Source organism: Microcebus murinus, chromosome 18 (assembly GCF_040939455.1).
Source record: "Microcebus murinus isolate Inina chromosome 18, M.murinus_Inina_mat1.0, whole genome shotgun sequence".
Classification (NCBI taxonomy): Eukaryota; Metazoa; Chordata; class Mammalia; order Primates; family Cheirogaleidae; genus Microcebus; species Microcebus murinus.
In genome coordinates, this window is record NC_134121.1 from 30,707,291 (window position 1) to 30,724,693 (window position 17,403).

The 17,403-nt window shown below is 37.2% G+C and overlaps 1 protein-coding gene across 2 annotated transcripts in view; it reads right to left on the reverse strand.

The window, feature by feature from the left end:
* Positions 1-17,403, reverse strand: part of VMP1 (vacuole membrane protein 1) — a 116,547-nt gene that overhangs the window by 14,758 nt on the left and 84,386 nt on the right. For both annotated transcript variants that reach the window (XM_012770917.3, XM_012770984.3), the window contains exons 9-10: positions 12,605-12,721; positions 5,560-5,621 (exon numbers count right to left, since the gene is read on the reverse strand). In XM_012770917.3, coding sequence (XP_012626371.1) covers positions 5,560-5,621; positions 12,605-12,721 — 179 coding nt within the window. The remainder of the gene's footprint in view (positions 1-5,559; positions 5,622-12,604; positions 12,722-17,403) is intronic.

Here is a 17,403-nt window from a genome sequence, read left to right on the forward strand (position 1 = left end):
TCGCTACTGCCTAACAGCATGTTTTTGTCACAAAAGAATTTGAAATTGCACTTGCTTTTGAACATTTGGAATTGTTTTCTATAAGAATTAGAAAGGAGGTAAGACCTTATAATTAGCAGCTAGTCTTTGAAATACGCTATCATTAAGGAGAAGCTCTAGAAAACAAAACCAGCCTAGCTTCAGAATGAAGACTTGAGAAGCAGCAGCCAAGCAGGCATTTATGTTAATGAGTGAGGCCAGAGCTAAAGGTTAAAGGAGTGGTCTCTAACAACCAAGTAAAACTCATTAGTTGCCAAAACAAAACCCTGTTAAAAATCAACTGATTTCATTTATAGAAAATGACAGACTGGTGGCAAAGTTGCCCAAGCTGGAATGCAATGGCGCAACCATAGTGCACTACAACCTTGAACTCCTCATTTCAAGGGCTAGGCCTCAGCCTCCTGCGTAGCTGGGAATGTCACCACGCTCGCCCAGCCTGTGGCAGCTTTTCATAGTGACAGATCTAAGCTGGCTTGAATACTCACTGAGATCTAACAATGAAAAATCGGCAATAGGGAGCTGAAGACCCAAAGGTCAAGAATAAAGAATAGTTCACAGAATTTAAAATTTAAGGTGCAATGGCACTGAAGCTTATTGCCCTGGAGATCACTGAAAGTGGGTACCACGGTGAGAGGATTAAGAAAAAAAGTGACAGTATGGAATGGAATTCAATCTTTTTTTTTTTTTTTTTTTTTTGAGACAGAGTCTCGCTTTGTTGTCCAGGCTAGAGTGAGTGCCATGGCGTCAGCTGGAATTCAATCTTACCTAAGCATAATCTAATTATTCCAAAGAAAAGGCAGAAAATCACTAAATACAAGTAGGTAACAGAAAAAAAAGTCATGATCTCTGCCCTCAAGGAACTCAATCCAGAAGCATGGTGGCAGAGGGAAAAAATGCACTTAAATGTACAGTATAGAAACCAGTAGATTTCTCACTAAAAGTTACAAGAGTAGTTAGTAACTAGTTACAGCTGTGCACAGGTGGATGCACACATGGACAAGGAGAGTGGACAGAAAGAATTCATGCTGACTCCCTATCAATTCACACAGCAGCTGTTTGAAACTGGAACTCTGGTCCAAATTCCAGCAAATTACCTCACTGCCTTCTACAGTGCTCCCTTGATGCCCCCCTTTCTCTACCTCAAGACATCTTGGAATCTTTACTCAAGTTTTCAAGGAAGAACTGGTTGAAGAGGATAAGGAATCTACCCTGTTTCTTGATCCTATCTCCATTCATCTCTTAACCATTTATATGAATTTAACTTCTCTATGCCTTGGTTTTTCCATCTACACAGTGATAGAACCTCACAAGTTTTGTTATGGGTATTATTATTATTATGTTTTGAGACAGAGTCTTGCTCTGTTGTCAGGCTAGAGTGCTATGGCATCAGCCTAACTCACAGCAATCTCAGATTCCTGGGCTCAAGCAATACTCCTGAGTAGCTGGGATGACAGGCCTACGCCACCTTGCCAGGCTAATTTTTTGTATTTTTGGTAGAGACTGGGTCTCGCTCTTGCTCAGGCTGGTCTCAAACCCCCGACCTCAAGGGGATCCTCTTGCCTATGCCAGATCAGTGAGCCTGGGATACCACACCCAACCTTGTTATGGATATTAAATAAAAATTTATGTAAAGCATCTGGTACAGTGGGTGCTTACTAAATGTTAATTTTCTTCCCACATCCTTCCTTTTTTCATTTGAATTTTCTATCTCTAGCTTTTTACTAGATAGAGTCTTACCCTAGGCCTAAAATACACAGTGGTCTCTCCTATTTAATGAATGAATGTATTCATTGAGTCAATAAATATTTATAACAAAAATATTAAAGGGCCAAGTGTCAAAAGAGAAGGATATATAAACGACCATAAACATGAAAAGAAAGTTTTCCTAAACTTAGAAAACTTAGGTTAATCTTAAAATCAGAGTGTACAACTATGTCTCAGCAGCTGGGGTCTTAAAACCTATGTGAAAGTTTAAACTCTACCCTTTTTTCAGATAATACATGTGTTTATGTTCCACACTTCCACACCTTTTTTTGATTATTTTACAATGCTCAAAGTCAAAGAGAATTAAGTATATGGACCATTTTATATTTTAAAATGAAAAGGATAGATTTTCTTTCTGTGGAAGAAAAAGTCCAGGCACACACAGCTCATTCTGACCACTTGCCATAGAGTGAGAAAGAAGAAACAACATTCGGATTCAAGTATTTAATTACTCACTGGTTAAAATGATCTCTCTTGCCACAGGCGAGCCTGACTCTGAGGTCAAACATTAAGTTAACTCAGAAATAGGAGACAACGAAGAAGAGCATGGAACATTCTGTATCTGGTAAAAAAGTCCCTGTTCTAGCCAACCCCATCCCCCAGTCCTCAAGTTCAATGACTGAGTTATGGAAACTTTTCTTATGTGGTAAAACTGGGGACTTTGTCTTCCAATAAGACCCTGGCAACCTGACAATGAGCCAATGTTCTGCATATGGTTTGTTGCGAGTCATATGCTTAATGTTATTTTCTGGGAATTCTCATCCTCTATTTGGTGAGAATACCGGATTTTGTCATTTTAATCATGCTTTTTAAAATTAGATTTGGTTATGCTCTTTGAGAAATATGTACAGGTCTTTCTCATTGGAGAAAGTCTAAAATTAAATAAAAATTAGTTTTAAATAGTAATTAAAAAAAAAAAGATAATAAATGTACTGCCTTTTGAGCTTAAAAGTTCTCTGTTCTTTGATTCTATCCCTTGACTTATTTCAACCTAGGATACCAAAGAGTAAAAAATTCCATTACATGCCTAATCTTTTTAGAGAAACTTTTTAGAGAAATGTGTGCTAAACAAACCATGAACCAAAAGGCTATTATCTATATTTTAACCTCTCTCAGAATATATGACTAATTCATTGTATCTTTTCAGATTTACATATATAACTAGACCAACCTTTTGATTGAGCAATAAAGATACCTTCTCCAAACCTAATGACACTGGCAGCTACTTTCTGGAACTGTCCAAGAAATAAATCTATTAACTATAATTTCTAATTGGGAGATGGGAACTTTAAATTTAAAATTTGGGGGTAGGGCCTATATTTTCTCTTGGAACTTAGGACTGTCATACAATGACACAGTGTACTAAGAATACCATAGGCCAAAGGCATATTTAGGGTATCATAGTTAGCTAGATCACTCCATAGTTACATTGAGAATAGAAGCCCTTTTGGGGCAGGCATCAGCATAGCATTCAAACCTCTGTAAATATTAATATTAAACCTGACCACCAGAGATATAACTGTAAACAATAATTCTTGCATCTTTCCAATGCTCCTGTGTGAGGGAAGCAAATAGCCTAGCCTGGCATGCAACAGGTACATCTGTGTACACAAAACCAAGAGTTGAAGTATCTTGCTTATATCCAATGTCTCTTTTTATTCACTATTTCCTGCTTCTGAGTTGTCCTTTTTATCATTCTCTTAGGCTCTTTCCTATGCCTCCAACTATCTTTCACTAATAAATGTTTGTGGAAACAATGTTCAAAACAGCAGAAAAATTGAAATAATCGAAATGCTCATTATTGGGAAACTAGATGAATAATCAAGCACCCAATGTAATAATATATAGGAGTCAAAATGAATAATCTTCAATAATACACAATAGTAGCAATATATTCACTGAAAAGTCCCAAAAGATTATATACTATATGATACCCTCTTTATGAAGTTAATGAAACTATTAATAAAATAAAAATTATATCTTATTCCATCAGTTGTAACTAAAAAACAAAATAAAATAAAAATTATATAAGCAATTTATAATATTTATAACCTTTCCCGGCTAATTTTCTTACCAGTAGGAGGAAGATACCTATCATGCAGGGCTATAATTAGAAGTAAACTAATAATAAATATTATAATATATATAAAGTACCTACTATGTTTAAAAAATAGTTTCCTCAAGAATTATTTCTAAGGCCAGACTTGGTGGCTCACACCTATAATCCTTGCACTCCGGGAGGTCAAGGTGGGAGGCTCACTCAAGGTCAGGAGTTCAAACCCAGCCTGAGCAAGAGTGAGACCCCATCCCTACTAAAAATAGAAAAAAATTGGCCAGGCATGGTGGTTCACGCCTGTAATCCTAGCACTCTGGGAGGCCGATGCGGGTGGATTGCTCGAGGTCAGGAGTTTGAAACCAGCCTTAACAAGAGTGAGACCCCGTCTTTACTATAAATAGAAAGAAATTAACTGGCTAACTAATATATATAGAAAAAATTAGCCAGGCTTAGTGGCGCATGCCTCTAGTCCCAGCTGCTCGGGAGGCTGAGGCAGCAGGATTGCTTGAGCCCAGGAGTTTGAGGTTGCTGTGAGCTAGGTTGATGCCATGGCATTCACTCTAGCCTGGGCAACAAAGCGAGACTCTGTCTCAAAAAAAAAAAAGAAAAGAAAAAGAAAGAAATTAATTGGCCAACTAAAAATATATAGAAAAAATTAGCAGGGCATGATGGCGCATGTCTGTAGTCCCAGCTACTTGGGAGGCTGAGGCAGGAGGATCGCTTGAGCCCAGGAGTTTTTTTTTTCTTTTTTGAGACAGAGTCTCCTTTGTGACAATTTATTTTAAACAACAAAAATTTTCATAAATGTTTTATTTTCTGTCTTTTAAGATAAAGATTTGTGTTAAAACTAAATAAAAGTGCACTTTAACTAGATCTTTTTCCATCATGGGACAGTTGTACTATTAAAAATGAAAATACCTTTCCCCTGTAAATAATGAATAAAAAAATCATACATGAATAATACAAAAAAACCAAGGAAAACAAAAACAATTTTTGGTTTTATCTCATGTTAATACCTGATGGTATTCATATTCCAGCTGAAAGTTAATTTGATTAGCCAAACAAAATGTTTTTTTTTCTGTTTTATCCAAGTGAACTCAACAATTTTGTGACATTGTCATTTAAATAATGTTAAAACTGGTTTTATTCACTTCTTAAAACTAAACCCCAAAATAAAAGGGTTGGACAGTTTAGCCCTTTTAAAATGGCCTAATTTTTCTCTAATGAAGTAATAGAGGCCTGACATATTTTGTTAATATTATATCATCTCATCATGCCTTAATGAAATACTAAAATTTTATGTAAGATTTATATTTAAATTAAATGCAACTGTGTATCTGGCATCCAATTTTGGCCAAAAGTGACAGCATCTTACTAAAGCACCATTTAACTGTAATGATACACACACGCCTTTTATATAAAAGCATTTCTTATTCTTCCCTCTAATCTACAGAGGGAACTGTAGATTCAAATCCAAGGCTTCATTTAAATCAAGAATTATATGACTTGATATATGTATGGCTTACAGTTTAAAAAGGATAACGTGAACTTGATCCTTCCCTGCTACAGGACAAGAAAGTCAATGTAAATAATAACAGGGTAAAAGATTTTTGCTTCTCAAAAGATAAAAAAGCAATCTCAAAAATTCAATTCTCATTCATGATGTTAATATTAATATAAGTCCTTAAAGAATTACTCACCCAATGAAAGCCACCATCTGCTCCACTATGTGCTTGCTGAATGTTATTATAACAAAAATTTTCTGTAAAGAAAACACTGGTTAAAATAGTCATCAGAAAAACCAATATAAATTTACATTTACATTTTTGATAATAATCTAAAAAGGTGAGACTGTGCCCCTAATTGCAATTTTTAAATTTCTTTAAAAATAAAAGATACTGCTGGGCGTGGTGGCTCACGCCTGTAATCCTAGCATTCTGGGAGGCCGAGGTGGGCAGATTGCTCAAGGTCAGGAGTTCAAAACCAGCCTGAGCAAGAGCGAGACCTTGTCTCTACTATAAATAGAAACAAATTAATTGGTCAACTAAAATACATATATAGAAAAAAATTAGCCAGGCATGGTGGCACATGCCTGTAGTCCCAGCTACTTGGGAGGCTGAGGCAGCAGGATTGCTTGAGCCCAGGAATTTTTTTTTTTGAGACAGAGTCTCACTTTGTTGCCCAGGCTAGAGTGAGTGCCATGGCGTCAGCCTAGCTCACAGCAACCTCAAACTCCTGGCTCAAGCAATCCTCCTGCCTCAGCCTCCCAAGTAGCTGGGACTACAGGCATGCGCCACCATGCCCGGCTAATTTTTTGTATATATATTAGTTGGCCAATTAATTTCTTTCTATTTATAGTAGAGACGGGGTCTCACTCTTGCTCAGGCTGGTTTCGAACTCCTGACCTCGAGCTATCCGCCCGCCTCGGCCTCCCAGAGAGCTAGGATTACAGGCGTGAGCCACCGTGCCCGGCCTTGAGCCCAGGAATTTGAGGTTGCTGTGAGCTAGGCTGATGCCATAGCACTCACTCTAGCCTGGGCAACAAAGAGACTCTGTCTCAAAAAAAAAAAAAAGATACTATGTAATTCATATGTTCCTTATTTATTTATTTTCTTGCTCTGTTTCACAGGCTAGAGTGCAGAGGAATGATCATAGTTCCCTGTAGCTTCAAATTCCTGGGCTCCAGCGATCTTCCTGGCTCAGCCTCCCCAGTAGCTGGAACTATAAGAGTGTGCTATGAATGGCTGGCCAATTTTAAAATTTTTTTGTTGGGACAGGGTCTCACTATTTTGCTAAGGCTGGTTTCAAACTCCTAGCCTCAAGTGATCCTCCCATCTCAGCCTCCGAAAGTGATAGGATTACAGGCATGAGCCATCTTGCCTGGCTCACTGTATTTCAAAGATGTTTATTCTTAAGCACAGCTCTTATCTTGCTAGGACACATGATCATATCTGAGGGAAAATATGAGTCACCAAATCCAAGAATGGGAAGAAATAGTGGACATTTACAAATCCTATGTATCTCAGAATCATGTATATAACTGCATGGGTTTCCAGATAGCCCCCACCACTGAAATTAAAGCTGATTACCCCATGACAGGGGTAAATTTAATCCAGAAGATAACAAAAAGACTATATATCTTTCCTGAAAAGTTTTTATAGAAGTACCATGAAAGTTCCATTCCCAGGTCCTAAGTGAGCTTCACCTTTCAGGCTTAGGGTTAAGGGATCCTTATCAGGACTGGGACATTTTCAGTTTGGTATTAATGAGGTACTCCTCCCCATTAAATAAAAATGTTGCCATTTTACATCACTCACAAAGATGTCTTTAGTGGCTAACAGGTAGCAAATGTTTTCATCTCGATTCAACAAATTTTAACATAAAGTACTTACTATGGATGATTTAAGACATTGTTAAAAGTTTTCAGGGAACAAAAATCTGAGAAGGACACTTTTTCAAAGCCCTGATGAAGTTTATTAATTTTTCTACAAATAGTAGAAGGATAGTAGTACAAAAATATATATATTAAAATATAAAACTATAAATGCCATTAGTGGTAAAAACAATGTGTTACAGAAGTTCAGAGAAAGGAAAGGTCACCTTTAATTGTATGATTACAGATTTAAGAAGGTGATATTTAAGTTTAGCTGTAAATATGAATAACTGTGGATCCTCTCTCTAAATTCCTAATAACAAACTCTTGAGCGTTCTGTTATTGTTTGCTAAATAATTACTTTGTAATTACTGTCAATGTAACCAAAGGGGAGGGGAAGAAAATAAAATAATTAATAATAGTCTTTTTATTCAACCATTAGGAATCTCAGGAAAGTAGGTAGAGTTAGACTAAAGCCTACTATTTCAGGTAGAAGATTATTATGAAAATGTTACACAATTGGTGCATGAATACTATGAAGCCAACAAGGTAGATAGATTACAGATAATGTAGGGAAAAAAACATGAATATATGGGGGCCTATACCAAAAGCTAGTTATTTAGAGCTATAAATCTTTTATTAATCAACAGAGCTAATGGTTTTAGCTCTGTGGTTTTAGCTCTTTTGCCTCTCAGTGATTTCACCACCATGAGCTTTTCCTACCATCATTTCCTAACATTGAAAATAAACCAATGCCCAGATAATTGCACAATTTCATTGCTCAAAAACAAAACAAGATTTTCTTTTTATATGTAACAGCTTGAAAATGCACTGTTCTAGACAAGGCATAAAATGTGTCAGACATTTTAGAACATGTCTCAGAGTCTTTCAGGCTAGAGATCAGAGTGGGGATTCTATCAAACAAACAAAAGTCACAGACCACCAAAGAGCCCCTGCTTCAACTGTGTGTACAGAAGAAACAAGGGATAGGGCAGAGGAGGAAGAAAAAAAAAGAGATATGGGGAGGGTAACTAATGGTGCCAGAATGAACAAAGAAGAAGCCATCTGTAAAAAAAAGGGTCTTTCATTGGAAAGAAGAATCTTACATTCAGTTATTAAATATTTATTGAGTGTGTGTTATGTGCCAGATGCTATTCTAGGCATTAGAATACCTCAGTGAAACAGACAAAAATTTCTGCCCTCCTGGAGCTGATAGTTTACATATGTGTATGTGCTGGCGGGTGGGAATGTAGAGAGGCAATAAATAACACTCATGCTAAGTAAGTTATATGATACATGAAGTAATATAAATTAGTGTGTTAACTTTCTTTATTATTTGGGAGAAAGGCAATATCTCGTCTACATGCAGAGGTCTTGACCTTGTCTAGTGGAAGGGGAACTCCTGATCTAACATTATAGGTGAACTGATTTGAATTTTTTAAGTGAAGGTTAACAGCAAGACACCAATAAAAATAACATTTATCAAAGCAGGTTGTCTCACTTTAAGCTGAGGAAAAAGGGAAGAAAGAAAAGCAGAAGAGGAGACAAGTTTACAATTAGAGCACAGAAAAGTCTGTGTGAGGGGGCTTCCCTCCTATTATTTCAGAAATGGTTAAAATGTTTATAATACTACTAGTGTTATTTACCCAAGGAATGAGAAATGTTTGTTACTCTAAGCTACGTCTGGATGTACATCAAGTAACATGCCTTTACGAAGTATGTCACTGTGATACAATGGAACATAGCAAACACAGCGCGTGATCTTAGTTTAGAGAAGAAACTCAGATTCTTTCCTGTCAGAAAATGGATTTTAGCTTCCTTTTTTTTTTTTTTTTTTTTTTTGCTTCTACAGAAGTACAGGGAATGAGCTTTGTTTACAGAATTTGGTTTGAATTTTAGGGCCTTCCTTCTCTAACACAGTTCCCTCATCTATGAAATGTGGATAATAACTACCTCACAAGATTGTCCTGACAATAAAATAACCAATGCAATACCTGGCATAGGTCCTGATTAATAGAAATTAAACATTTAGTTTCCTTAATCATATAAATAATCTATAGTTAGGAAGGTAATGTAAAGGAATGAAAAGAACACCAAAAGTCTTTTTTTTTTTTTTGGAAACAGAGTCTCACTCTGTTGCCTGAGCTAGAGTGCCGTGGCGTCAGCCTAGCTCACAGCAACCTCAAACTCCTGGGCTGAAGCGATCCTTCTGCCTCAGCCTCCTGAGTAGCTGGGACTATAGGCATACGCCGCCATGCCCGGCTAATTTTATATATATATATTTTTAGTTGTCCAGTTAATTTCTTTCTATTTTTTTTAGTAGAGATGGGGGTCTTGCTCTTGCTCAGGCTGGTCTCAAACTCCTGACCTCAAGCAATTCTCCTGCCTCTGCCTTCCAGAGTGCTAGGATTACAGGTGTGAGACACCACGCCCGCCCAGCCAACACCAAAAGTCTTAAGGCTCAGGTTCAAATTCCAGCTGTTACTGTTAGGCAACTATTATCTATTAACCTTCCTATGCCTAACAATTACAAAATGGGTACAGTAATTCCTCTATCCCAGGATTATAAGAATTAAACCATATAACATACACTAAGCGCTTTGAAGTATAAAGTATTATATAAAAAATTAAGCATTATTATAACTTGAAAAAAATCTGAGAGTGTTTAAAATTATACTAGTTTTTAATCTTTCTGAAATGAAATATCCAGTAAGTTGCATACCCTATTACTATAGATAGGGGACTTATAGAACAACAAATTTTACTATAATTTATTAAAAGTTACCACATTCAAGAGGTATAAAGCAGGATACAAAAAGTTTACAGATTATAAGAGAAATTGCTATTACAAAAGGAATTAAAGTAGGGGTTGGGCACAATAGCTCACTCCTGTAATCCTACCTTTTAAGCAGGCCAAGACAGGAGGATTGTTTGAGGCCAGGTGTTGGAGGTTACAATGATTTATTTATTTATTTTTATGTTTTATTTATTTATTTTTTGAGACAGAGTCTCACTCTGTTGCCCGGGCTAGAGTGCCCTGGCATCAGCCTAGCTCACAGCAACCTCAAACTCCTGGGCTCAAGTGATCCTTCTGCCTCTGCCTCCAGAGTAGCTGGGACTATAGGCATGCGCCACCATGCCCAGCTAATTTTTTCTATATATTTTTAGTTGGCCAATTAATTTCTTTCTAATTTTAGTAGATACAGGGTCTTGCTCTTGCTCAGGCTGGTTTCGAACTCCTGAGCTTGAGCGATCCTCCCACCTCAGCCTCCCAGAGTGCTAGGATTACAGGCATGAGCCACCAGTTCTGGCCAGCCTGGCCAGTTACAATGATTTATGATTATGCCCCTGCACTACAGCCTGGCTGAGAGCATAAGACAGTATCTCTAAAAAATATTTTTTTTAATTAAGAAAAAAAAGGAATTAAAATAATCTGTTATTGTTCCTTAGCTATTAAGGACTCCAAAAACCTAAACGATAGCTCTCTTCTTCCCCCAGAAAGAACTAAAAATATTATAGAAAAAATTATCTTCAGATCATTGTAAAATAGCTTATTATTCACCATAATATTTTAGTATTTGAAAAAAATCCTGTTATGATATTTTAAGTCTTAACCAAATTAACTAGCATTTTAATACTTAAAAGCCTATGTTTGCTGAACAAACTACTTAATGTAAGTGGGAGGAAATATATTCCTTTAAGGAAGAGAAACATATCCTTAAAATTCTGAGCAGTTATTATGGGAGGAGAGTAGAGGACAGACTCAAACTCATTCCAAATGCCAACATTTAAGATTACAAAGTGGGCAGGTAGAAGCAGCTGAAGTTTTTCTATTTCTGTCTTCCCTTCTAAGAACTAGAGGTAGAAGGTGTTAAGAAGAAACTTTGGAGGTCAGGCACTGGTGGCTCATGCCTATAATCCTAGCACTCTGGGAGGCCAAGGTGGGAGGATCGCTCAAGCTCAGGAGTTTGAAACCAGCCTGATCAAGAGCGAGACCCTGTCTCTACTATAAATAAAAAGAAATTTGTTGGTCAACTAATATATATAGAAAAAATTAGCCAGGCATGGTGGCACATGCCTATAGTCCCAGCTACTTGGGAGACTGAAGCAGTAGGATCGCTTGAGCCCAGGAGTTTGAGGTTGCTGTGAGCTAGGCTGATGTCACAGCACTCACTCTAGCCTGGGCAACAAAGTGAGACCCTGCCTAAAAAAAAAATAAAATAAAATAAATTAATTGGCCAATTAAAAATATATATAGAAAAAATCAGCTGGGCATGGTGGTGCATGCCTGTAGGCCCAGCTACTCAGGAGGCTGAGGCAGGATTGCTTGAGCCCAGGAGTTTGAGGTTGCTGTGAGCTAGGCTGATGCCACGGCACTCTAGCCTAGGCGACAGAGTGAGACTCTGTCTCAAAAAAAAAAAAGAAGAAGAAACTTTGGGGATAGACACAGTTTTGGAATCATATGAGGGCAGACATACTACTTCATGGTTCTTACCTTTCTTTTGGTGAATACTTCTCTCTCTCTCTCTTTTTTTTTAGAATACTTCTCTTTATTGCAAACTACACTGATTAAAAACAAATTCTTTCCAAGTTTTTATTTTATTCTAGTGAGACTTTCCCTCAGAAGGAAACAACTCATATCACAGTTCCAGAAGCACATATCCCTTTCCCTCTCATTTAAGTTCTTAGCCTCTTTTCTCCCCTCTATTCATACACACATGCGTGTGCTCATACCCACGAACACTCTATCCTAAAGATTTTAAGAGTGGCTTTGAGGACTAGCAGATTCTCACTTCTCTAACCATAACCCACATCTTCTCGCCTCTTCAGAGACTCTTCTCTTCCCCATTCTCCCCCACACTAACATCTGGCTGGTTTTCGGTAAAGGACACTGGTGCCATGAGAGGAAGTGCTATATAGAGTATGTGAAAGAAAATAAGAATTAGTGAAAGGCAACATTCTCTCAGCTGTGGTCTGTAAAGAAACTTTTTTTTTTACTATGTATGTAAAAAAGATGTGCATTTTTTTTACACAGGAACACTATTTTTGTTTGGTAAAAGTCATGGATATATGGTTTCACAGGGCAAAAGATAAAATAAGAAGAAAGAGAAAGGGAAGGAAGGAAGGGAGGGAGGGAAGGAGGGAGGGAGGAAGGGAGGAAAGAAAATAAGGAGTTCATTAACCTCCAAATGACATTCCATACTTTATTACCTAAGTAAACTAGCTACTTTTCTTTTGCTGCAACCAAAAGAAGCAGAAACTATAACTTAACAATAACGTAACAACTTAACAAATAATAGGAATGAGCACATGTTTCACTGCTTTGTGAAGGGGTCACCAACATTAGGCAGTCAATCAGGGAGTATAATTACCTGGATATGCATTTTAATTATTGCTTTTCCAATCAGGGTGGCACCAAAGAAGGTCCAAAAAGGTACCAGAAAATGTCCACATGTTATTCCAGCCAGATCAAATAGAGGATTTGGAATCTATAAAGAGAAAAAAAGGACATCCATATATAATCCAAAAACAATTTAATTTTATCATCCATTGATATGTAGTGCTCTCTTTTAAGCCTTGCTTACACTGCAAAGCAAGGTATGGGTTCCCAGATCAGTACTAGACTACTCAAAAGGAGGTTAGGCAAGTATTCTAATGTGTCTATGAGCTGGGTCTTATATTTACCTTAGGTGTTTGATCTGCTCACAGCAAACCAAACTATCATTTTGCTTATATTACTTACAGCATCACATGTGAACTGGATGGGTAAAGCCAATGAATCTGCAGGGATTTAATCCCATTCAGTAGATTCTTGGCTATTTGGTGGCTATTTTCTAAGTTGAGGTATGAGTGAAGAAAGAGCCTTAAGATTATTTCAGTAGTTATTAGAGTTCTAAAATCTTCAGCCTGAAATATAAACATTATCTAGAAAGTGCTCACATCTTTAGCAAATATTTCTTTTATTTTTTTGAGACAGAGTCTCACTCTGTTGCCCAGGCTAGAGTGCCGTGGCATCAGCCTCGCTCACAGCAACCTCAAACTCCTGGGCTCAAGCAATCCTTCTGCCTCAGCCTCCCAAGTAGCTGGGACTACAGGCATGCACCACCATGCCCAGCTGATTTTTTCTATATATTTTTAGTTGTCCAGCTAATTTCTTTCTATTTTTAGTAGAAATGGGGTCTCACTCTTGCTCAGGCTGGTCTTGAACTCCTGACCTTGAGCGATCCTCCAGCCTCGGCCTCCCAGAGTGCCAAGATTACAGGCGTGAGGTACCGTACCCTTTAGCAAATATTCTAGTAAATTTACAAATATATTCATAGGCAGATATGCTGTTATTTTTGTATTTTATTTTACGAGGGGCCTAAGGCTGTGGAGCCATGTATCATATTTTAGAAAGAAAATCAAGTATGGAAATATGACAGCACACAGATTCATATGTTTTGAATACTTACTCAGTTTCAGACAAAGATATGATTCACAACAAATATCTTTTCCAAATATTCCCACATTTTAAGAATGCTAAAAGACAATTTCATATAAAAACGCAAAGATACCACAAGCTATTTTTTAGTATTTCATCCATTCTTCACCCACAGAAGTACTCTGCCCTTGTGGCTGTTGGCTGAACCATTTGTAAGCCAATTAATTCATATAATTTCATATTTGAACTTTGAAAGAAAAGCCTAGTTGTTTAAAATATATTTGTCACATATGGTCTTTAAAAAATAATGCCATTACTAAGTTAGAATTCAAGTATTCTTTTGTTAGTAACACTTGGATTCAATAACTCATTTTTGTTTTTCTCATTCAAATTCAAATGCTTTATACAATTTCATTTCTTACAATCAGGTAATATTATTTGCACAGCATTACATCTGCCATTTCTTGTGTTTTCCATGTGACTCTCACAACTTTGTAAAATATAATTTTTTTCTTTTCTTTTTTTTTTTTTTGAGACAGAGTCTCGCTTTGTTGCCCAGGCTAGAGTGAGTGCCATGGCATCAGCCTAACTCACAGCAACCTCAAACTCCTGGACTCAAGCAATCCTCCTGCCTCAGCCTCCTGAGTAGCTGGGACTACAGGCATGCGCCACCATGCCCGGCTAATTTTATATATATATTATATATATTAGTATATATATATATAAATATATGTATATATTAGTTGGCCAATTAATTTGTTTCTATTTATAGTAGAGACGGGGTCTCACTCTTGCTCAGGCTGGTTTCGAACTCCTGACCTCGAGCAATCCGCCCACCTTGGCCTCCCAGAGTGCTAGGACTACAGGCATGAGCCACTGCACTCGGCCAATTTTTTTCTTTATTATAAGATTATAAGTCATTTTAAAATGAAAATTAATTTAAAGTATATGAGATATGTAAATCACAGTAGCTGAATATTAGAACTTGTTAAAATGTTGGACACTTCATTCTATATTGCATACTCTCAGAAGAGCATAATCAATAAACTTTTTATTAGATATGCATGTTATTTATTTTTTTAAAGTGATAACTAAATATACTGAAAGAAAGATTAGAAAGAACTAGTCTGTTGTTTTGAGATACTCCCTGAACTAGGAGTTTTATTTATCTTAAGTGTTAACAACAAAATAACTATTAAACTCCTTTTTACCTTAACTCAAGTATGTAGAAATATAAGTATTAAAAATTTCCTAGAAAAAATTCCTAGAGGGCAAAATTGAACTTTCAATTTATCATAAATATTGACTATACCTAATCAAATATAAAAAAGAACAGCAGATACAGAAAGATTTTTAGCAGTTAGGACACAAGCGTATATGACTGCCAAAGAATATTTTTTTCTTCAATAAATCAAAAGTACTTATATTTTCCCCAAGAATAATGAGAGCAATTTTTATTGTATGCTTTGACTTGTTAGGCACTTTTCTAAGGGCTTTATATCATTAACACACTTTATATGATATCGTTATACTCATTTTACAGACGAGAGTAAGATAGGTTAAGCAATTTGTGCAAGGTAAATGGCAGCAGAACAGCATTTTATCCAGGCAGTGTGGCTCCTAAACTTGTTCTTTTAGCCCCTAAGCTGAGGACATTATTATCCATTAGGCACCTTAGTTTAATCCCATTCTTCTGGACTTCCACAGTATTTTTCATTTATCACTGTATCTCAATTGTCTCTCTCACTAAACTTCAGGATCTTTGAGGAGAGGGTAAAGAAGAACCTGTTACTTCTTCATACCTAGAATGCAGTGGGTGATGCAAGGCTGAGGAATCACAATAAAAAATTCTTGAGCATTTATGTTCTAGGCACTGTTGGTTTGTTCATATATATCTTAAATTCTCCTAACAGCCTTGGCAGTGAGTATCTTATTGCTTCATTTTAAAAACTGGAAAACTGGGGTTCAAAGAGAGTAACTTGACTGAGGTTACATAGCTAATGAGAGATATAACTGGTTTCTGAATCCATGTCAGCCTGACTTTGAAGCCCATTCTCACTCCACTATATCACACTACAGTATACCTGTTAACTTGCTCAAGTAGCTACAGTCAATACTGTGATAAACAGGTTCTGCATTGGCCGGGCACAGTGGCTCATGCCTGTAATCCTAGCACTCTGGGAAGTTGAGGCAGGCAGACCGCTCAAGGTCAGGAGTTTGAAACCAGCCTGAGCAAGAGCAAGACCGTCTCTACTAAAAATAGAAAGGAATTAATTGGCCAACTAAAAATATATAGAAAAAATTAGCCAGGCATGGTGGTGCATGCCTGTAGTCCCAGTTACTCAGGAGGCTGAGGCACAGGATTGCACAGGAGTTTGAGGTTGCTGTGAGCTAGGCTGACACCACAGCACTCTAGCCCAGGGCAACAGAGTGAGGCTTTGTCTCAAAAAAACCCCAAGAGATTCTGTATTAAAAAGAAGTCAGATTATGAAAATAATGGCAATTCTTGTATTGCCAGGACCAACAGATAGTAATTTAGGCATATGTATATTTTAGAGTCTCTATAATGCTTATATCATATCACTTTGGTGCTCTAATTTTTGGCCATTTGCTTTGTTAAGGTAGCAGAGAGCTCAAAGACATATTTATGTTCTAGTATATAATAGATAAAGTAGCTATATGTCAGCAGACAATAATTTTGTGAATTTTATTCATAATCACAGTTTATTTCATAATCAACCAGGTGCCTAGGTATTTTGGCTAAATCTACCACTGAATTACCAAGAATTGTGTATAGGCTACCAAAAAAAACTTAGATCAAAGTGCTCCAACTCAAATATAACTGTTTCTATTATGTCAGAAAACAACCGGGATCAACACTAACTCACCAAAGAATGTCAATTTCAAAAATCTGAAAATTAAGACTTTCCTCTCTTCTTTTTATTAAAAAAAGACAAACGGTCTTCTGTCACCCAGGTTGGAGTACAGTGATGCAATTCATAGCTCACTGCAGCCTCAAACTTTTGGGTTTAAGCAATCCTCCTGCCTCAGCCTCCCGAGTAGCTGTGACTACAGGCATGTGCTACCACATGCAGCTAATTTTTTAATCTTTTGTAGAGACAGGGTCTTGCTATGTTGGCGAGGCTGATCTCAAACTCCTGGCCTCAAGAGATCCTCCTGCCTCAGTTTCTCAAGCTGCTGGGATGACAGGTGTGAGCCACTGTGCCTGGCCAAGACATTACATGGCTTCTTAGTTTATGGTAGGCAAAGATGTCTTTATCTTTGCCACAGATGTTCCCATTACCTAGCCAGGAATTAATGTTACTTTAGACAAGTTTTACATGAATTCCCTCTTGTAACTACTAATACTTGAAACTTTGAAAAAGACTTCCAATCTATAAATCTGGCCAGGCGTGGTGGTTCATGCCTGTAATCCTAGCACTTTGGGAGGCTGAGGTGAGTGGACTGCATTAGGCCAGGAGTTTGAGACAAGTCTGAACAAGAGCAAGACTTAATCTCTACAAAAAAAATGCAAAGATTAGCTAGGCTTGATGGCATGCACCCATAGTCCCAGCTACTTGGGAGGCTGAGGTGGGAGAACTGCTTGAGCCTGGGAGTCTGAGGTTTCAGTGAGCTCTGATGACGCCCCTGTACTCTAGCCCAGGTGACAGAGCGAAACCCTGTCTGCTAAATAAATAAATAAATAAATAAAATGTGGAGAATGAAGTCATTGTTATTTGGTTAAATGTA